The sequence below is a fragment of the Melopsittacus undulatus genome, chromosome 7 (genome assembly GCF_012275295.1).
Source record: "Melopsittacus undulatus isolate bMelUnd1 chromosome 7, bMelUnd1.mat.Z, whole genome shotgun sequence".
In the NCBI taxonomy this organism is placed as follows: Eukaryota; Metazoa; Chordata; class Aves; order Psittaciformes; family Psittaculidae; genus Melopsittacus; species Melopsittacus undulatus.
The window spans coordinates 9,461,435-9,481,491 of NC_047533.1; the positions used below are offsets into that span (position 1 = coordinate 9,461,435).

Sequence of the window (20,057 nt, forward strand, 5' to 3'; positions counted from 1 at the left end):
CTGAATTCTGTGGGCTGCATCTGATCTCTGAGACCTTAAAAGGCAATGTCTAAAATGGTCACTAAAAAAAGAGAAAAGAAAAACATCTCTGCCTGTTTGTGCATGTTGTGTTGGGAAAGCAAAGCTAGTAATCAATCACAGGCTTGCAATCAGTTCAAGATTAGATTGGCAAGAACTATTGCACCTGCACACAATGGCCTGGTAGTATCCCACCTAAGGCAACATTGGCATCAACCATTATCTTCCTTCAGGGCTGTAATAGCATCCTGAAAAGGAAGTATCAAGGAAAATAGCCACAGTCCTCCTAAAGTGTACCACTTGGAAGGAAGCAAGGCAGGTGTGTCATAATACAAAACAGTTTTCTTTAATTATGAAAGGTTATGGTTACACTCAGGCTCTACTTTCTTTACTCTATATCCCATCTTTAGATCTGACATAGTGAGAAATACCTGAAGCCAAGGCTGAAAAACCCTGTGGCCCTGTTATATCTCTACACTTCAGCTTATACTTTTCAAAACAGGGCCCTGCTACTCATTGAAGTTATCTCCATTACAGAGAGTGTAAGAAGAAATATAAACTAGCACTGGCACAGTCACAGATGTGTGACAGGGTAGGGCGTTAAACATGTTCTTGTGCATCTTAAAGGTCATTCTTCTCACATAAATGAGGAGTGGTTTGTCAACATATTTGAAAATAGTCTGACACTGAGGTAATGAAATAACTCGTATCTGAAACCATGACATTTAGTTAGCCCTTAGTGCAGTTCCAGGGACTGTTTCACCTTTAAATACTTACACTGAAAGAGATTTTTGACCACTTTACTAATGTAATAAAGCAACTGCACAATCACTTTTATTATAAAAATAATCCTTGGGTAAAATAGGAATACAGTCAATAGTTACACAAATACACATTTACAAATGTGTAAACAGGTAGTTAAGGCACAGAAAAAATAAATATCCCTCCACACTCTTTCTGTGCAAAAAAGACAGGCTGGTCTTAGTCAGTAACCAGCCCTTTTATGGTTTCTTCACTTCTCCTGCTTTCAGTTGAACACAAGGATTTTCCGATGTGATGTCTGAAAGTTCAGCCTCAATAGACAAGAAAATACTTTCACTTTTAATCCAGATACAGCACAACAAGATTTTTACTGTCTTCTGCCAAAGAACTCCTCCCCTGTTCTTCAGCTTACATTTCTGGAAGAGGAGGAAAAGTTCAGTCATTTGTTTTTCCCAAGCCTTCAAACTGCTGTAAAGAGTTAAGACTCAAACACAACTCAAGCTGCACTCTGAAGCTAACTACCACTGTATGTTTCAGTTTAGACTGTAGCAGGATTTGCATTAAGCTTGCATTCCTTGTAGTTGTCAAACATAATTCTTCATAAAAACACTTTGCTTTATCTTGAAGACTCATACAGTCCAAGAGAAGGTGAAATCAAGTCAGAGGTAGATAACTGCTCATCCTCCTCATTCCTAAGAGCTGAATCACTCTGGCTTAGGACTGAAGGAGATATGTCCAGAGCAAGGTTTTGCTGTCTATAGAGTAGTGATCGACTTAACACGCCTCACACCGCATGGTCACTGGCAACATTCAGCAACATGCTTCAGGAATTCATCGCTGAGTTCATCACTAAAAAACCTCATACAATGAGGGCATCTAAGTTCACCCTGTGCCCTGCCCTCGAGTTCTGAGTCTCCACTGTCCACAGGAGGAGAAGCTTGTTCAGACTGTGAAGATGTCCTTCTCGTGCCTGTCTGGCCTGGGCTATTGCCTCGTAGATGTTCAACGTTTGTCTGCACGTGCATATGATTTTGGTTACCTATGTGAACTCTGAAACGACTGTTTGTGTCTCTTGAGTCCTAGAAAGAGAAAACAACAGCTCTTGAAAAAGATGCACTAAAAAGATATTCTTCAATATTTTATCACTTTTATCGGAAACACTGCTCATGGTTTGATCAGAAGATTTGTAATTAAAATAGGCATCAGTTTTTGTAATTTTATTAATAAAGTTGTAAAGATGACTTGTAGGAAACGCAGAATAGAGCCACTATGCCACTGTTATACGAGTCATAGTCATCCTTCTCTTCCTTCCAAGAAATCACCCTTGCTATGTTGATCCAAAATAAAAGGAAAATGGACAGGGAAGGGGTATTATGTGTGTATCGGGAAGCATCTCCACTAAAACTGACTGCTAAAATGTAAGTTTTTGGTAACTGGACTGAGATGAAATGGTTTTAGAAGTACTAAATTATTTCTAAGTATATTAAAAGTGTATTTTAGGCCTGAATCCTGTTGATGTGCTTTAACTGGAAAAGTAGCATGTTGCTTCCTTACCTGTCTTCTTGCTAGCTGGTGTTGCAGGCATGCAATTTCTGCCTGAAGCTCTTGTATCTTGGTCTGTGCTCGTTCTCTGTCTGATCTCTCAGATGTGAAATCATCTTTATAAACTAGGACCTGGAAAACAGAATTCTTGTGTTAATATTTTAGGAATTAGAATGCTGGCAGGTTAGATCAAAACGTTGAGGTTGCAATTCCTTTGTTTGTAAACACTTATTCCCATAATCTCAATATCTTATCTATCATATCTGTACTTCAAAAGTATTTCTTCTTCAGATCTTCCATATTTTGTATTAAAGCCAGCAGAACTGCATGCGGTTCTGTCAGTAGTGGGTTTTCTTTAAACCTGTTAAGTATCTCTATAGCCAAATGTGGCAAGCCAAGTGGCAAACATCAAAAGAAATGATTTCATTTTCCCCCCTTAGACTTCAGTGGTCTGGAGAGAAACTAAGAATTCCTGCCTCTAGGAAAAAGAAATTTAATGACCTGTTGCTCCAGCATTTGCATGCGCTCATTATCTCCTTCACTAGCCTTCTTCACATCTTCTAATTCTCTCTTTGTTTTTATGCATTCGTTCATTTTTTCTTCCAGTAGCTTGTTTAACCGGAATATCTCCTTGCGCATCAGGTCAGAATTCGTTGGTGCTGAAGCTAGGCCGTGCTGCTGCTCCAGTTGTGCCTTCATCTCCTTTAGCTGCAAGTGGAGTCGCTTCACATACTCATCCCTACTCGCATCGTATTTCTGCCATTTGGCATTTAAGTCTTCCACCTGAAAGATTATCCAGGAGAGTCATGAAGAACATGAAGACACAAACATGAAGACATAAACTTTCAAGCTTTCAGAGTGCTTATGTGTGCAGGACCAAAATTCTTTAGAAAGTGGCGGTCACCCTGGCCTAGTGCTGTTCTCCTGGGGTGGAATGCTGATGCATGGAAGGAACATGAACATTTTCTTTTGCAGTGTATTGTTAACAACAAAAAAATGCAGTATCTTAAAAAATAATGTAATCAGTTGTTCTCAGCTAAGGAACAAAGACTGTCTGCCTTGTTGAAAAGATAATAAGTTTGAACTTGCATTAAACTGACATATAATTAGATTACCAGGCCTTACCTATTCCAAATGTACTGCAATTCAAAATACTTCATGAAATCTTAATCTTGTACAAAATGAAAGTACTCACGTGAGCTACTTTTTGTTTTAACATCCTGTTTTCATCTTGTAGGCTGCAGATAAGAGCTTGAAGTGAAGTTTCATTGTCTAAAAGCTGTAATTTTTAGAAAAAGGAAGCGTTACTTTAACATAAAAATCTCAAATGCTACTTAGCTATGCTGTTAATCTTTTCTAAGTTCCTCTAAAACTGCTATCAGTGAAACAAACACATCTAGGTCTATCTCTTTATAGTGTATTTCTACATACTAATAGTATAGCCTGCAGCTTTTACTATTAATAAAGCAAAAAGGTATTCAGATTTTTGCCACCTTGGTATTGCTTTATAAGCAGATCTGTGTGGTGTCATAAAAACATATCTGCCTTACCAAATTCTGAGCCTACTGAAGGTAACAAGAAAAATACCCCACATTTTACATGCATGAGGGTCTGATGACAACATTTTACGTGAGCTCCTTGGAAACTACTTGTTTGGAGTGGAGGAATGCATGACACAGACACGGATGTGCCTTCAGCTTGCTGCTTTGTTACTGTCAATTTTGGCCATTACTAGGAAGAAATTACTGAGGGGGAAAAAAACAACCCTGCTTGCTAAATAATTAACTAAAATGATACCCTTTTTTTTCTACAGTTGTGACATCTGCTTAAAAAAACCCCGGTGTACATGAGTAATATAGAACACTTTTGTACAAAATTCCCTAGAATCAGCTAGTAATTCAATCTGAAATTTCTCTTCTTCAACAGGGAAGTCCCCACTGTATAAGGTTAGCTACTTATTACATGTATTGAAGTCAATCAAGTTTCCTGTCTATCAATTACACATAAAATATGATAATATTAAATGCTTCGAGTCCTCTAAAAAATCCATTTTTCTTAGATCTAGTGAACCTCTAACGATTTCTTACAGGTAAGTGATGTAAATAAGTTTTCTGTGGAAATGCTCCGGGGTTATTTTATGATGCGTAAGGGCATACATATGGAGTTTATCATAAAAGCATAGATGAGTGGTCATGTGAAACATGGCATTACTGCTACAAAGCAGTAAGAACATGAGACAATTACTCTTTCTTGTGAGAACTAGCTGTAGCATCCTACTCAATACTCCGATCTGTTACCGGAGGCAGCACCTCTTATGTTATTTCCTTATGGTATTATGAATTACCTAATAACTCTGAACATGTCTTCTGGAACAACAGACCAGGATCTACCTCTGCCCTACTCTGGAAAGCTTCAGCTAAGGTGAAGATGCAGCAAGAACACACAGCCATTAAGTACACCGAAATCCAGGTGTTTCTTTGTGCCTCTCAGTAGCATTTCTGCCACCTTCCTGTCTAAACCTCCCTGCTGGAGAGAAACATTGCCCTGCACTGGGAAGCTGGGGGAAAACCCCAGAGCAAAGAAACAAAGGTAAGACACCTTGACTTCTTCCCTGCCCAGCTTTCTGTAGGTCTGTACTATATGTACAAAGCCAAATCATGACCTGAGCACATGCCAGAGAGTTCTTAATATCAATACTACTTTAAAATATCTCTGTTTCGTGGTGATTTAGATGCTAAAACAAAAATGAGGAGATACCACCTTCTTAAGTGCAGCACCATCTAGTGATGCACAGAAGCATGCTGTGGTATAAAGAAGATCCTGTCTCTTGTTTATACAGGGAAGAATTGTAATCATGGAATTGCTGAGGTTGGAAGGGACCTCAGGATTCTCTTCTCTCAGAATAAAGCCTCTGGTGGTGAGAAGGCCAAAATGCAAGGCACTGTCAACTGCTTCCATCCTAAATTGTTGGTACTCAGAATTATTTAGAGCTTGCCATGATAGCCTTTTCACCCTACATGAAATTATTAAGGGGATGTTTCTCACCATTCCCCCATTACAACTATCACATTGTACCTCGGAAGGCAGTAAGACTTTAAAGAAATATAATAGCAGTAAAAATACCTGATTAGGTCTTTCAGTGGGCATCTGGTCATCTGAACGCCCCTTCTCTTTTCTTTGCTTCTCTTCTAGACATTTTGCCAGATGTTGACACATTTCTGCTGTGGAAGCTAATTTACGTTGAAGGTGGTGCGTTTCATCAGTGAGTGAACGGCACAAAACATCACTGGTGGCCTGAGCCTTCTCTCTCTCTGCCAAGCTCTTCTGAAGTCGCAAGATTTCTCTCTCCTTTTCATATGGAGGCTGGTTTATCATCTGCTGTATCTCCCCATTTTTCTCTTCTAACTGCTGGTTCAAATTCTGCACTTCCTAAACATAAAGGGGAGGGAAAGTTACTGAAAAGGTGAACTCAAAAGCCAAAATACATCTAAGACTGAATTCCATATTGCCATAACTCCATATCACTCACTGCAAAGCACTTAAAAAGTAAAGTCCAACTCATTTATAGATAATCCCTTGACCTTGGAACTGACAGATCAATCAAAATCAGGAACTGCTCAGAGAGCTATACAAGCAGTTCCTAGTCAGTAGAATGAATGGGGAAAAAACCCAGCAAAAATTCAGGATTTTAGGATAAGATAAGCAGCAGCAATAACAAAGTAACAACAGAACTTACAAGAAACAAAGTTTAAAAGGAGTAACTATGGTGCCTGAGAAATGCTTACTGGTCCTGCTTTCTGAATTACCAGACAGTAGAGATTTGCTTTAGAAAAAAAGGGGGACTGGAAAGTCATCAAAACCAGCGAGGTGTACTCATTACCTGGAACTGTCAGAAGACAAAGCAGAGTGAGCATACATAGCAAGTTTCCCATCTGGGAAAGGATGGGTGCTAAGGACTGTGTGAGCAGTGGCTCTGTTTTGGCCATAGCTGACTGTCCAAGGCACATGTCCAAGGGGCTTTGACATGGTCTTAGGGAACAACTGTGTATCTTGTTGCTGCATGTTCTTATTGATTTGGACATTTTGTGGGATCATCCACACTGCATTAAGTTATATATCCGCAGGTTTTTTGAGAAGGAAGAGGTTTGCTTGCCAACTGGGTTAACCCAGGTGATACCATGCATCCGAAGTACACTAGTCCCGAGTTTGATATCCTCAAAAGTAGCAGGTGCTGGTAAGAGAAACCTCTGTAACACTGCTCTTCCAGAATCAACAATACCCTGGATGCCATCGTAGACCATGAGACAGGTACAAGCTTGATTCTACCCTTCCAGTTCTTCATGAGTGCTAATGGAGCTGTAACCAACCAGGAGCACTCTTCTTTCCCAGCATGCAGACCTCTGACATCACAAAATACCTGTTGTTGTTTTTACTGACAGTGATTTCAGTGTTTCTAATTGGGCATAAAATATTTTCTTCTTAAAAAGAATAAAATTAATATCTAACTTGAAGAAATAGCACTTGCTCCTATTGCTGATGTGCAAGTTCTTTAGCATCCTGCTAAATGCTAAATTTTCCTTTGCTTTAAAGACATTCAGACTACAAAACATATTCAGATCCCACAAGTTTGTCATCTATCTGCAAAGTGTCAATAAGATCATCTCTTACTACAAATTTCCATACGTGAACTTATTTAAATGTATTTTAGGTGAGTGTCATATATGGAAAATGTTTTGTATAAGCATTAGGTCAGGAGATTTCTTATGACAAAAACACTTGTTTCAGTTTTAAGCATTGCTTGTCAGTTTGGAAATTACTTTATGTACCTTCATATAGGAAGAAATGCTTTACAAATCTTTTAAGCATTTCAGGTTGAACATGGAAAAGTCTCAATGACAGTAACAAAACCAGCACTTGTGGCAGATGGAAGGGAATGCAATGTTGAGAATTTATCTTGTCATAGAATCATAGAATAGTTAGGGTTGGAAAGGACCTTAAGATCATCCAGTTCCAACCCCCCTGCCATGGGCAGGGACACCTCACACTAAACCGTATCACCCAAGGCTTCATCCAACCTGGCCTTGAACACTGCCAGGGATGGAGCATTCACAACTTCCCTGGGCAACCCATTCCAGTGCCTCACCACCCTTAAAGAATTTCTTCCTTATATCCAATCTAAACCTCCTCTGTTTAAGTTTCAACCCGTTACCCCTTGTCCTATCACTATGAATAGTCCCCTAATGAATAGTCCCTCCCCAGCATCCCTATAGGCCCCATTCAGATACTGGAAGGCTGCTATGAGGTCTCCACGCAGCCTTCTCTTCTCCAGGCTGAACAGCCCCAACTTTCTCAGCCTGTCAATTTCCCTCATTTATCTCCTCACAATCCAGACTTGCCAAGTACTTCTCCAAGTAGAAAAATGCTGCTTTAATGTCAGTACAAAAATCCATTTTTAAGTGCACTTAGAAAGCACAACACTATAATAGAAAAAGTGGTGGCATCAGTTGTTTATCTTACAGAACAAAACTGTTGAATCTGATGAAGAGGAGGATCTCCACTAAGTAATATGTAAATTTGAAATTAAGAGGTTTTACTGTATTTCCATCTCCTTGTGAGAATTGCATGAAGATGTATAATGCCATGCTAAGTTTTTGGGTTTAGAAGTTACAGTTTATCTTCTTGAATTTAATGCAGTGGACACTACTGTTGGATGCAGATGGCTGAGCTGCTTTTGAATCTGGCTCTGGGCACACAGCAAGAACTTGTCAGACCAAGGTCTGTCGAACTGCATTGCAGCAGGCAGAACATTCACTCTCCTGTCCTGGCTCACTCAAACCAAGTGGGGACATTCCAACTGGATACAACAGGAAAATTCTCACAATGAGAACAATCAGCCATTGGAATAATCTCCCCAGGGAAGTGATGGATTCCCCAACACTTTCCAGATTCGGCTGGGCAGCGTGCTGAGACATCTAGTCTAGGTCATGCTTTGCCACTAAAGGTTGGACCTGAGGTCCCTCACAGCTGGTATTCTACGATTCCATGACTGATTCTAAGTTGTCAGCGCTGCGCACCCTGGTCTGTTTCCATAATCGCGAGTCTGCATGCAGAAGGCCCACATCCTCCGTTCAAGACAACCACTGCAGGACACACTAAGCCTAAGTTACTCATTTTTGCCTAGAGAGGAGCGCTGAAACGCATCTCCGCGGTGACCGCCGCCGCCTTTCGCCCAGGCTCCGCCTGGCCAGCGCTAGCTGTGGGGCACTCGCGGTTTTACCTGGCTCAAGGCTTCCACTCTCTGCGCCGAGAGCCGCTCGCTGTCCCGGAGCTGCTCCCGGGCCTGGCCCAGCTGCTCCAGCAGGCTCTCCACCAGCGACAGCGCCGGCTCCGCGCCCGCAGGCCCCGCCTCGCCGCCCGCCGCTGGCTGCGGCTGCTGCGGCCGCCGGGCCAGGCTGCTCCGCAGGTCCCGGATCGTGGCCTCCTTGGCAGCCAGCTGCAGCTGGAGGTGCTTCAGCTGCTGAGCGGATTCGTGGTACAAGGTGCAGAGCGCGTTGTACCGAGGCACTTTATTCTTCAAGCTCTTGTTCTCCCGGTGCAGCTTCTCCAGCGTCTCCTCCACCTGCTTGAAGCGGGCCACCAAGGGGTCCGTGCTGCTGCCCTCGCTTACCGAGCACATGGCCGGGGAGGGTGAGCCGCGGTCCCGCTGCTGCCCCTTCTCTCCCTTCTGCAAGGCGAGCAGTAATCCGGCCAGGTGCATATAACCCCGGAGAGAAGCCAGGCAGGGCTGGGGTGGTTGCTGCTGCAGCTGCTGTTGTTGTCGCTGCTGCCTCGCTCTTCCGCCTTCCCGCCGGGGGAGGAGGATGGCCGCCCTCCTTTAAGGGCTCGCAGGACCCGCCTGCTGTCCTTCCCCACCGCTTTCTACGGCTTGGCCCGGGCCGCGCTCCGCCCCTGCGGAGGGGGAACCCCGCGGCGGGGGAGCAGTCCCGGAGGCAAGGCCGGCCGGGGAACCCCAGGAAGGGGGAGGAGGAGAGGAGGGCGAGCGGGCCGGAGCCAGGAGAGGGCCGAAAGCCGGAGCGAGCGGCTGAAGGGACGGGAAGTGCGGGCGGGACGAGGGGAAGGCGGCTGAGGGGAATGAGGGGGGAGACGCTGAGGAGGGGCCGCTGACGGGGCTCCGGGCGGAAGGGGGGGAGCGGCAGCCGCTGGGGGAGGGGAGGGCTGTGGAGATAGCGTGAGGCTGCCGAGGGGGAGAACGGGCCCCGGCGCAGCAGGGTCCCTGCAGCGGCTGCAGGACGCGGTTCCCCCGCGTTGCGAAAGCCCCGCACGTAGCGCCGCGGCCCAGCAGGAGCCGCTGCCGGAACTCCCCGGCCCGGAACGGGACTTTCCCCGCCGGCGGCGACCCCCGAGGCCGAGCCGGCCGCTGCAGGCCGCGTCCCCCAGAAGCGCTGGGGCCTGTGTGTGAGTGCCCTGCCCGCCGCCGGGACACAGACCCTTACCCTGAGCCGGACCCCGCGGATGGGCTGCGGCAGCGGGAGCTGGACCCGGCTCTGGCTCTGCAGGAGCCAGCAGTGAAGAAGCGTCCAGGGCGTGTGATGTGTTGGATCTGCATCGGTGCAACGGGAAGGCTTTGAACCCAGGCAGAGCGGCACATCTCCTCTCCAAGGCTGCTTGTCTCTGCAGGTGTTTGAGGAGAAGGTTGATTAGGAAAGACCTCGGAGAGTCCAAATGTGCCAGTCATCGGAATTCGTATCAGTCAATGTTATAAACTAGGATTGTGCATAGATGCGAGTGATGAGAGTCAACTCAGCTGCAATTAACGATACCTACTGGCCATTTCACTTACAGATAATTTCATTATTAGCCGCATAAAGATAAAACTTGTTAACCAGGGATACAGCTGTTGGAGAGCTCACACCGGGGTACTGTTTCTTATAGGAGAGAAGTATGGTGATCTGGACTGATGTTGGAGTATTTTTTTTGATTGATTTAGTTATGTCCATGTTATTATAGTGGTAGGACCATTGAGAAGGAAAACGCCTTAAACCAGTACAAAAATAAAGCCTAGGTTACATTTGATTATTATTTGTAATACTGTTTATCACGTGTCTATGTATGCGTGTATATAATAATGTATATAACACAGAGATCTATACGTACACACAGCCTAATTGCACTAGGTTCAGCACAATTACTCATGCTTCTGGACCATATCTATCCAAGTACAGTGCAAGTGAAAATTGCTGCATGCAAGTGTGGTAGAGAGCAGCCTCCTGTGTTAGCACCTGAGCTACTTGTAGGTGTCAGGGGGAAAAGGCACAACAGTGAAGAATTTGCATGGAAGAATGTGCAGGACTTGGAACATGATGGTGTCCCTGCCAGGGGAACTTGGAACTAGGTGATCTTTAAGGTTCCTTCCAACCCAGATCAGTCTATGATTCTATGATATGGTGAAAGAAGATACTGAACTTCAAAGATGAGATGCTCAGTTCCACTGGTGAACATGTGTAAATCTCACAATACCAGTGAGTGTGAAATACGATATACAACATTTAGTGAAAACAATGGATGTAAGTTCAGATAAGAGAGGATGCAGTTGAATATAACGAAAACCATTTCCCTACAAGGGTAATCAAACATTGGAAATGCTTTGAGCAGGAGTTTTGGCTAGAGACCTCCTGAGGTCCCTACCAACATGAGTTATTCTGAGATTAAATTCAGCTTTTTCAAGGTGCAGTGTCATTATTTTGTCACCTTAATTGTGCTAAAAAGGGTTATCCAAAAGATTAGGAGTAATACATCCAAAATGGCCTGTTAGCTACTTCTAAAAATGTAGCTGAATTTTATGTGTATAGAAGATCCTGTGAGACAGAAAATGGTAAATCATTTGCCTAAGGTAACATCTAAGGTACACATCTATGGTGTGTTTGCTATTTCATCCTATAAATAATGTAAATACCTCATGAGTACGGACAATGAAAATTCTCTGTGGAATTTGAAGGAATACAATTTTTGGCTTTTTGTCTATACAGAGTAATATCTTTCAACTACAAGACACTGGTTTTGTTGTGAAGAAAGTAAAGTTCCCGCTTTGAAATACCTGCACTTTAGTTTTCAAATACATTAGCAGGAAAAGTGAAAAAAAAACCACATAGACTTCATTTTATGTTTTCAGCATCATTGTGGTACAGGTAGAGCTCAGTGAAAAAAATCTGGAGCAAGATTGCTTTTGCTGGCTGTCAAAATACTTTGTCGAAACATATAATGAAGCTGTGGCAATGGAGAAATCTAGTTTCCTGACAGTTCAAATAGCAAACTGCAAAGAAACTCAGAACTCCTGTGTCTGCAGATGTGGCAGTGATGCCCTTGGACCAAACACTGGGGACTTGGGTTAGCTATCAAACAGAATACTCTGTTTGATATTTGTAGTATATATTGTATTGGTAGTACTGTATCAGTAATAGTAAAACCAAGCATTGCATCTGATTACTGAAAGTTTGTTGTTAAGAGCACTTTGGATAAAGCCAGCACTCCCCTGAGGAAAACACCACTGAGTTAAGGGAAATTTGTCCTGCGTAAGTCTTGAGTAAGAAATTGATCCCGTATGTTCTTGGGAATGCCCTTAGATGACTGTTTCCTTTTGTAATTTCTGAAACACGAAGGAATTCCTGGGAATTCAGTAAAAGAAGCTGGTGCCAAAGAATGAATCATATCTTACAACGTGTTTCTTAGTGTACCTGGCTTTTCCTGGATTGCCTCTCTTGCGTTGTTCATCAGATTTGCTGATAAAGCAGCTAGTCTGTTGAGTGGCATGTTTGTCCTTTTTTGGGGGTTATACAATCAAATTAAGTTTTATTAAATACAGTAATTCTGGTCAGGAAATGAATAACAGCTATGCTTTGCACTGCTTTGTATAAGGAAAAAGTTTTATCTTCCATACATTACTGGTCTCAACTTGAAGTACAGCGTGAATTTCACTTTAACTCTTTCTCGGTGTAGGATGTAACAGGATATTAAAGCCATGTGAGAAAAATTTAATCTTGAATTAGATTTTGTTAAAGAAATTTTAACAAAATTATTTTGAATAAGTAATTCTATGCACATTGCAACCATCTGTTATAATGTGCGAGAAGTGTCATACAGTGTATGAACAAACGTGATTAGATACTACCCAGAAATAAAAAGGAGATGAGGCGGACCTTAGCAAACCAGGAGGAAAGGTGAACAGTATAGTTAGGTTAGATTAAGTGTGCATAGACATACATATATTTAAAAATTCATTTAAAACTATTATTTATAGAGGTGGTAAGAATAATTCCTCTGAACGCAGTAGTTACATCTCTAACATTAGTGCAAATCACATGAGTCTGTGTATTTAAAGGTGTAATTCTGTGTGGACAAGGTTATAAATCATGTTTTGGGGGGAGGTGTCTGTCATTTTCTAAATAATGATATATACTCAATTTGCAAAAAACTATTTTTTAACTTGGGATCTCCAGACCTTGTTCAGCCACTTGAGCTGTGTTTTACCCATTGTCTGAAATCACCACTAGTTATCCTGGAGGGTAGGTTGTGACCTAATCACACTTATGAAATGTCCTGTTGCCTTGAGCTGATTTACCTAAGCAGAGCTGTAGGAAGTGTTTCTCTTGCTGCTGTAGGCTGAACAATCAATAGCAGTTACATTTCCTCTGCTGTTGATTGTGCAGTACGGAAGGGAATGAGCGTGCGTAACAGTTTATTTTCCCCAGTGAAATCATCTGATGAAGTCACTGCTACAAACGTTGCCTACCTTTGAGTTCTACGTGCCCGAGAATCCGATTTTCATGCTGAGCAAATAGAATGTTGATGCTTCTGTGACTCATGGATTAACAGTAATTATAAGACGCAATCACATTTACACTTCTTACATGAGAAGGGGTAAACATCCTTTATATACATTACTGTACTGGATGTTCTGATCATTTCATGTTCTATGTATTTTGCAGTTGAAATGGCAAGCTCAAGAGGTTAGCTTGAGGGCATTTGGGATTCCTGAAACTGGGTGAGCTCACTGATATGACACATGTATACAGCTATCTCTGCATCGAGGTTCTGATGTGGATCACAGTGTTCCGTTTTCAGACTAGTTTTCCGTCTATACACATAAAAATATTTAGTGTTGTTAGGAGAAATAGAATGGTGCTTATTTATTTCTAATGTAAGCTTTTCCCAACAGGTTTTTTTATTGCACGGTTTGAACTTTGGAAGTTGTCAAAATGAAAAATGCTTTGATACTTAGGGCAGTCTCAGAACTTGTGTTCTAAATCCCAGCAAGTCTGCAATAACCTGAATGGAGAGCCATGACATTGGTCAGATCCAAAGCTGTCCTCTTGCTTCTCTCTAGGAAGTGTTTCTTTTACATTTGCTTTACATTTGTTTGACTCAGATGATTCAGTCTCATGTTTATAAGTGTTTGTAGATACAGGATGTACATTTACATGTGTCTCTCACAAGTCTTGTGATCAGTTCAGGTCTGTGTCTAGGCAACAGGCTTCTATTATGCCTTGTTACTCTTTAATGCTTTAGATCTTTGCTGCAGTTCACCTTCCTGTCCAGCTTACTGGTTTTGTACCGGGTATTTTCCCCAGCTGTTCAGCTGTTTCATGCCCTGCTTCAGTTTCTTCTGGATATTTTGCTCTTTGCAGTTTCTGTTTATCCATGACACAATAACACCGGTTCACAGGGTCTGCCCTAGCACACTGGATTCTTATCTGTTGCTGATGCTGTCTCTCGATCTGAGAAGTTTAAGCAGTGTGCTTGGTCCTTTAGAAAACTCCATCAGGACATGACCGATTTTGAGCTGTGATTTTATTTGTGGGAATGTGAAAAGCTCTCTGTTGAACACAAGTTACCAGCAACTGGAGACAGTTTTCATACTGGCTTCAAATACTACAGCTACCACACCTCCTGGGAAGCAAATCACTTTGAGCTTGTACTTTAAAAATCTTTGGGGTTTGCCTATGTCTGTTTATTCCTGGTGAGGAATGCAGGATGCACTGGCTCGTATTTGTCCTAGGACATGTTTTCCTAGAAAAAATGATGCTTTGATAAACTCCAAACAAACCTTTTTTGAGTTGAAAGAAATCCTCCCCAGCTTTGACATTCTTAACATATGATTCCATGTTACAGATTCTTTAGGCAATATTCTATATATGCTGATCGAATTTTCTGCTTTGATTAACACAGAGTGCTGTGAGTTTTCTGGTGTGTGTTATTCACCTTTCCACAAAGGCCAGGCAGTTTTAAAGCTAAGTTGGAGGGGAGAGGGGGAATTATGAAGTATGATTAAATGCCAGGCATCAGTTACAAGACTGGAAACAAAAGGTTGCAGGTGAAAACATAATTGTTTGTGGATTTGTTTTATACGTTAATGTTGTGTAATGAAGCTTCTTAAGGCAGGTTTCATGGTATCTCTAATCCAGACCACCCAGTCTAACTAGAGCAAAGTCAATTTACACATTTCTGATCCTTAGCTTTTCTGACCTAGAGGCAAACAGACCTTTAGAGTTTGATTAGAGAAATGTTTGATTTAAATGGTTTACTTTAAATATTTGTTTTAAAGGGATGGTTGGGAAAGGTGATTTCCTAAGACTATCAGTAACTTTAGAAGAGATCCCAGTTGAGTGGAAATTCTATACATGTCTCAGGGAAAAAGAAATACTGGAGGCTTCTTAGCATGACCTTTGTAGTAGATGGCGAAATACTTATCAGAAGTAGAATGCTGAAGAAGGGTTGGGAGGAATTAAGTAAGTGGAAGTGTCCTTGCCACACCATTCACTCCCCTCCTACACACCATGCCTTTTCCACGTAGAATCATAGAATAGTTAGAGTTAGAAAGAACCTGAAGATCATCTATTTCCAACCCCCTGCCATGAGCAGGGACACCTCACACTAAATAGCAACATTTCCCGAAACTCTGATTATTGTCCAGTTGAGACGCAAGAAAGGCCATGGTAATGTTCCTCTGGAGCTCCATCTTCAATGCAAAAAATCCATCATTCTGACAGGACAGGATAAAGCATTTTTCAGCAGTTTCAGATTCAAGTCATTAGTGTATTCTCTTGTAGAGTGAAGCAAATAAATAATCCCTTATAGATGCTAACTGCTGAAAACTTCAGCTCTTGTTTGATTATATTTTTGTTATAAGCAAGAGTAAGTATATTCTTAATTGTAGAAGAGTTGTCTGTCAGCTGAAGTAGACAAACATTTGGACACTGCTCTCAACCAGAATTCATGGAACATGAAAAAGTAGTATTTCCAAGGAGTCTGTGTACAGTATCCATTCATCCTTAGCACAATAAATGAGTCCAGTGTGGACATGCAGATATGTGCGGATTATAGAAAAATAAATCAGGAAACATGAGGAAAAAATAATACATTTCTTGGAAGTTGTAAGTCCTGAAAAAAGGTACTGCAGCTATTTCTTGCAGCAAGCCTTGTAACATCTTCATTAGCTTTGCTGTTTGAACCTTGCAGTAATGATAATAGTGGCTTATTGTTGTAGATGGTTTAAAGCAAAAAGGGTGAAGAATATTAAATACTTGATCCATGAAAGGAAGCTCATACTCAGTTTTAACTTAAATTTTAGACAAAATCTCGAAGTTTTGACTTAAAATTGGTTAACTGGATGACATCAGTATCTGACCCATTATGACTTTATTATCGCTACACCTGCGTGCTTAGAATCATAGAATAGTTAGGGTTGGAAAGGACCTTAAGATCATCTAGTTCCAACCCCCCTGCCATGGGCAGGGACACAGAAGACAGCTGTACAAAAGTTAATTGTGCTAGGCCTTGCATAAACAGAATACTAAATATTTCAACACTGGAACACTCTACGTACTGGCTTCATAACTGACTTTGGGAGCTATTCTTCGTAAGTCATACTTTGTACAGTTGTGACATTCCAGTTCAAGTGTGTGCAGGTACATGAACACTTTTAAAAGGACTAGTTTCAAAAGTACTGGCTTTTGAATACAGGACTTTGGTGGAAATTTAAGGATTTCTGCCAAAGTCATGCTTTTCATGATTTGGGAAGTATTCCTGTTTCTCTGAGAGCTGATTGAAATATTGTCATAACCGTATATTTATTGGAATGACACCTTTTTAACAAGCTTAAAGATGATGTTACAAGAGAGGCATGGCTTGGAGGGAAGAAGAGTGGGGGTTTTAGATCCTCTGATATAGCTATAAACAACAAAAACCCCTTTTGAGACCATCTGCTTCCTCAGATTACTTGGTCTTTCTCTCCACACAAACACTGTTCCTATTATATCTGTAGACCATCACATTTGCACCATCACTACTATGACTTCTAGATAAAACAACAGCTTGTAGTAGAGGGTTTTTTTAATCTGATTTCTGAAATGGTGGTGATGGCCATTAGCTGACCCAGGAGCTTGAAAACTGAAATGTAATCTCCTCATCTCTTATTTCCTGTCAGCTATCCAGGAAGTGTCTCAGAATGAAAGAAAAGCTTTGAATTTGCCCGACAGTGAATCCAACTCTTGGTTCATGGTTCTTTCCTGCAGGCAAAATTATAGGTTTCTTGTAAACTTAAAGGAAGTGAAGTTCTTCACTTGCGTGATAATGAGAGTAGCTAAATGATTGATTGATTATCAGCGGAGGAGAAGACTGTGCTTTGGCATTACTGATTTTCAGAGGCACAAGAGGAGTGTGGTGGGTTGACGCTGATAGGAACTGTCTAATAAAGGAAAAGTAAAAAAGGCACATAAACCAAACAAGTGATGCACCACCAGCAGACCGATGACCAGCCAGCCACTGAGCAATAGCTACTGCTGCCACACCACCCACCCGCAGTTGTATTGCTGAGCATGATCTTCTGTAGCAGCTGTCAGCTGTCCTGGCTGTGTCACCTCCCAGCCTCCTGCCTCTCCTTGGGGGGCAGAATTAGAGCAGAGAAGTCCTTGGTACAGTGCAAGCACTGGTTTAGCAGCAGCTAGAACACTTCTCTGTTATCAGCACTGTGTGGTCACAGATTTAAAATCACAGGATCAACTAGGTTGGGAAAGACCTTAAGATCATCAAGTCCAGCCATGACCCCAACACTGCCAAGACCACCACTAAAATGCAGCAGCATATGGGCTGCTGTGAAGAAAATCAGCTCTATCCCAACCAGACCCAGTAAAAGAAGTAAGTGGCAAAGCTACCCCAAGAAAGAGGTTAGGGAGGACACCAATATTGTGTAGCACTTGCATGGCTCTTGCAACTTTCATTAAATAGAAGCAGGAAGGGATTTTTTTCTTGATTTTGGAATGAGGAAACCTGAAGCAGATATCAAGAGATTTGTTCAAAGCTGCATGTAACAGCAAGACTATGAGATGAAGAAACATAAAATGCTTAAGGTACAAAACACTGAAAAGGCTTTGGAAAAGAGTACAAATACACAAGCAATTTTATAGATGTAATGGCTGTTAATAATAGACTTCAGCTATGACTACTGTTAATGGTAAAAATGATGTTTAGAATAGTCAGAAAACAAAATTTGTTTCCTTCCCAGGTTCACTCATGGATTAATGTTAATCTATACTAGAAGTTTACACTTGAAAGACATTTCCCAGCCTCCCTTTTCCCATCTTCATGAATGATGTCTCTTAACAGCATAAATTCTCTGAAGTACAGTTCCTGCAGAGCAATATAAGCCAAATAGAACTGGTCTCTGCCAGAGCTTCATGGTCAAAATTTACCAGTGTATCTCCATAACAGCTACAGGATGGTTTTGCCACAAGGGAACCATGGTACTTGTCACATCAATGGCTGTTCTATGGGCTCTTCTGGCAGAGCACATGGTGTTCGAAGTGCTGTTGTTCCCAGGGTGATCCCTATGTGTTTATTCCTGTAGCACCCTGCAGGTGGAATTGCAGAAGAGGGATCTAATAAGCTTGAGCAGAGGCAAATGGAATTGAGAAAATGGCCTTCATGTGCACTGTATGAGAACCACTGTGATGAAAAGAAGTGCAGCAGGAGAGTCAGGAGAACCCCTTGGATGGATAAGGAGCTGCTGAGAAACATTCACAGGAAAAAAAGAGGCTTATAAAAGGTGGAAGCAAGGACAGGTGGCCTGGGATGAATACAGGGATGTTGTCTGGCTAGTTAGGGAGCGAGTTAGGAAAGCTAAGACCCAATTGGAGCTAAACTTGGCTAGGGATGTGAAAGATAACAGGAAGGGATTTTATAGGTGTGTAGTGGCTAAAAAACAGACTAGGGACAATGTAGGCCCCCTCTGGAAGCTTTCGGGAGAACTGGCTACACAGGATTTGGAGAAGGCTGAGGTTCTGAATGGCTTCTTTGCCTCGGTCTTCACTGGCAAAGGCTCTGACTGCACCACCCGAGTCTTGGAAGGCGGACACAGGGACTGTGAGAATGCAGACCGTGGGCCCACTGTACATGAGGATCTGGTTCAAGACCATCTTAAGAACCTGAATGTACACAAGTCCATGGGACCTGATGAAATCCATCCGCAGGTACTGAAGGAGCTGGCGAATGAAGTTACAAAGCCGCTGGCCATCATATTTGAAAAATCATGGCAGTCAGGTGAAGTTCCTGATGACTGGAAAAAGGGAAATATAACCCCCGTTTTCAAGGAGGGGAAAATGGATGACCCGGGGAATTACAGACCAGTCAGTCTCACCTCTGTGCCTGGCAAAATCTGGGAGCAGATTCTCCTGGAAGGCATGCTAGGGCACATGAAAAACAACAAGGTGCTTGCTGACAGCCAGCATGGCTTCACTAGGGGGAAATCCTGCCTGACCAATTTGGTGGCCTTCTATGACGGGGCTACAGAACTGATGGACAGGGGTGGAGCAGTTGTCGTCATCTACCTGGTCTTGTGCAAAGCGTTCGACACTGTCCCACATGACATCCTTGTCTCTAAACTGGAGAGACATCAATTTGATAGGTGGACCACTTGGTGGATACAGAACTGGCTGGATGGGTGCACTCAAAGAGTTGTGGTCAACGGTTCAATGTCCGGCTGGAGACCAGTAATGAGTGGTGTCCCTTAGGGATCAGTGTTGGGACCGGTCTTGTTTAATATCTTTGTCAGTGACATGGACAATGGGATTGAGTGTGCCCTCAGCAAGTTTGCCGATGACACCAAGCTGTGTGGTTCTGTTGATATGCTAGAGGGAAGGAATGCCATTCAGAGGGACCTTGACACGCTTGTGAGGTGGGCTGATGCCAACCTCATGAAGTTTAACCATGCCAAGTGCAAGGTCCTACACCTGGGTCAGAGCAATCCCAGGCACAGCTACAGGCTGGGCAAAAAGGAAATTCAGAGCAGCCCTGCAGAGAAGGACTTGGGGGTGTTGGTCAATGATAAGATGAACATGAGCCAGCAGTGTGCACTCACAGCCCAGGAAGCCAACCATATTCTGGGCTGCATCAAAAGAAGCATGACCAGCAGGTCAAAGGAGGTGATCCTGCCCCTCTACTCTGCTCTCCTGAGACCTCACTTGGAGTATTGTGTGCAGTTCTGGTGTCCTCAACATAAAAAGGTCATGGAACTGTTGGAACAAGTCCAGAGGAGGCCACAAGGATGATCAGGGACTGGAGCACCTCCTGTATGAAGACAGGCTGAGAAAGTTGGGGCTGTTCAGCCTGGAGAAGAGAAGGCTGCGTGGAGACCTCATAGCAGCTTTTCCAGTATCTGAAGGGGGCCTACAGGGATGGTGGTAAGG

At 42.7% G+C, this 20,057-nt stretch overlaps 1 protein-coding gene across 1 annotated transcript; it reads right to left on the reverse strand.

The window, feature by feature from the left end:
• Window positions 1-535: 535 nt before the first annotated feature.
• On the reverse strand, window positions 536-9,371 carry TNIP2 (TNFAIP3 interacting protein 2). The gene is made up of 6 exons (XM_031048449.2): window positions 8,600-9,371; window positions 5,446-5,751; window positions 3,518-3,601; window positions 2,824-3,105; window positions 2,335-2,454; window positions 536-1,859 (listed from the first exon to the last, which is right to left on the reverse strand). Exons 1-6 carry the CDS (start codon window positions 9,077-9,079, stop codon window positions 1,578-1,580), a joined length of 1,554 nt encoding a protein of 517 aa, XP_030904309.2. The 5' UTR covers window positions 9,080-9,371; the 3' UTR covers window positions 536-1,577.
• Between the last annotated feature and the right edge of the window lie 10,686 nt (window positions 9,372-20,057).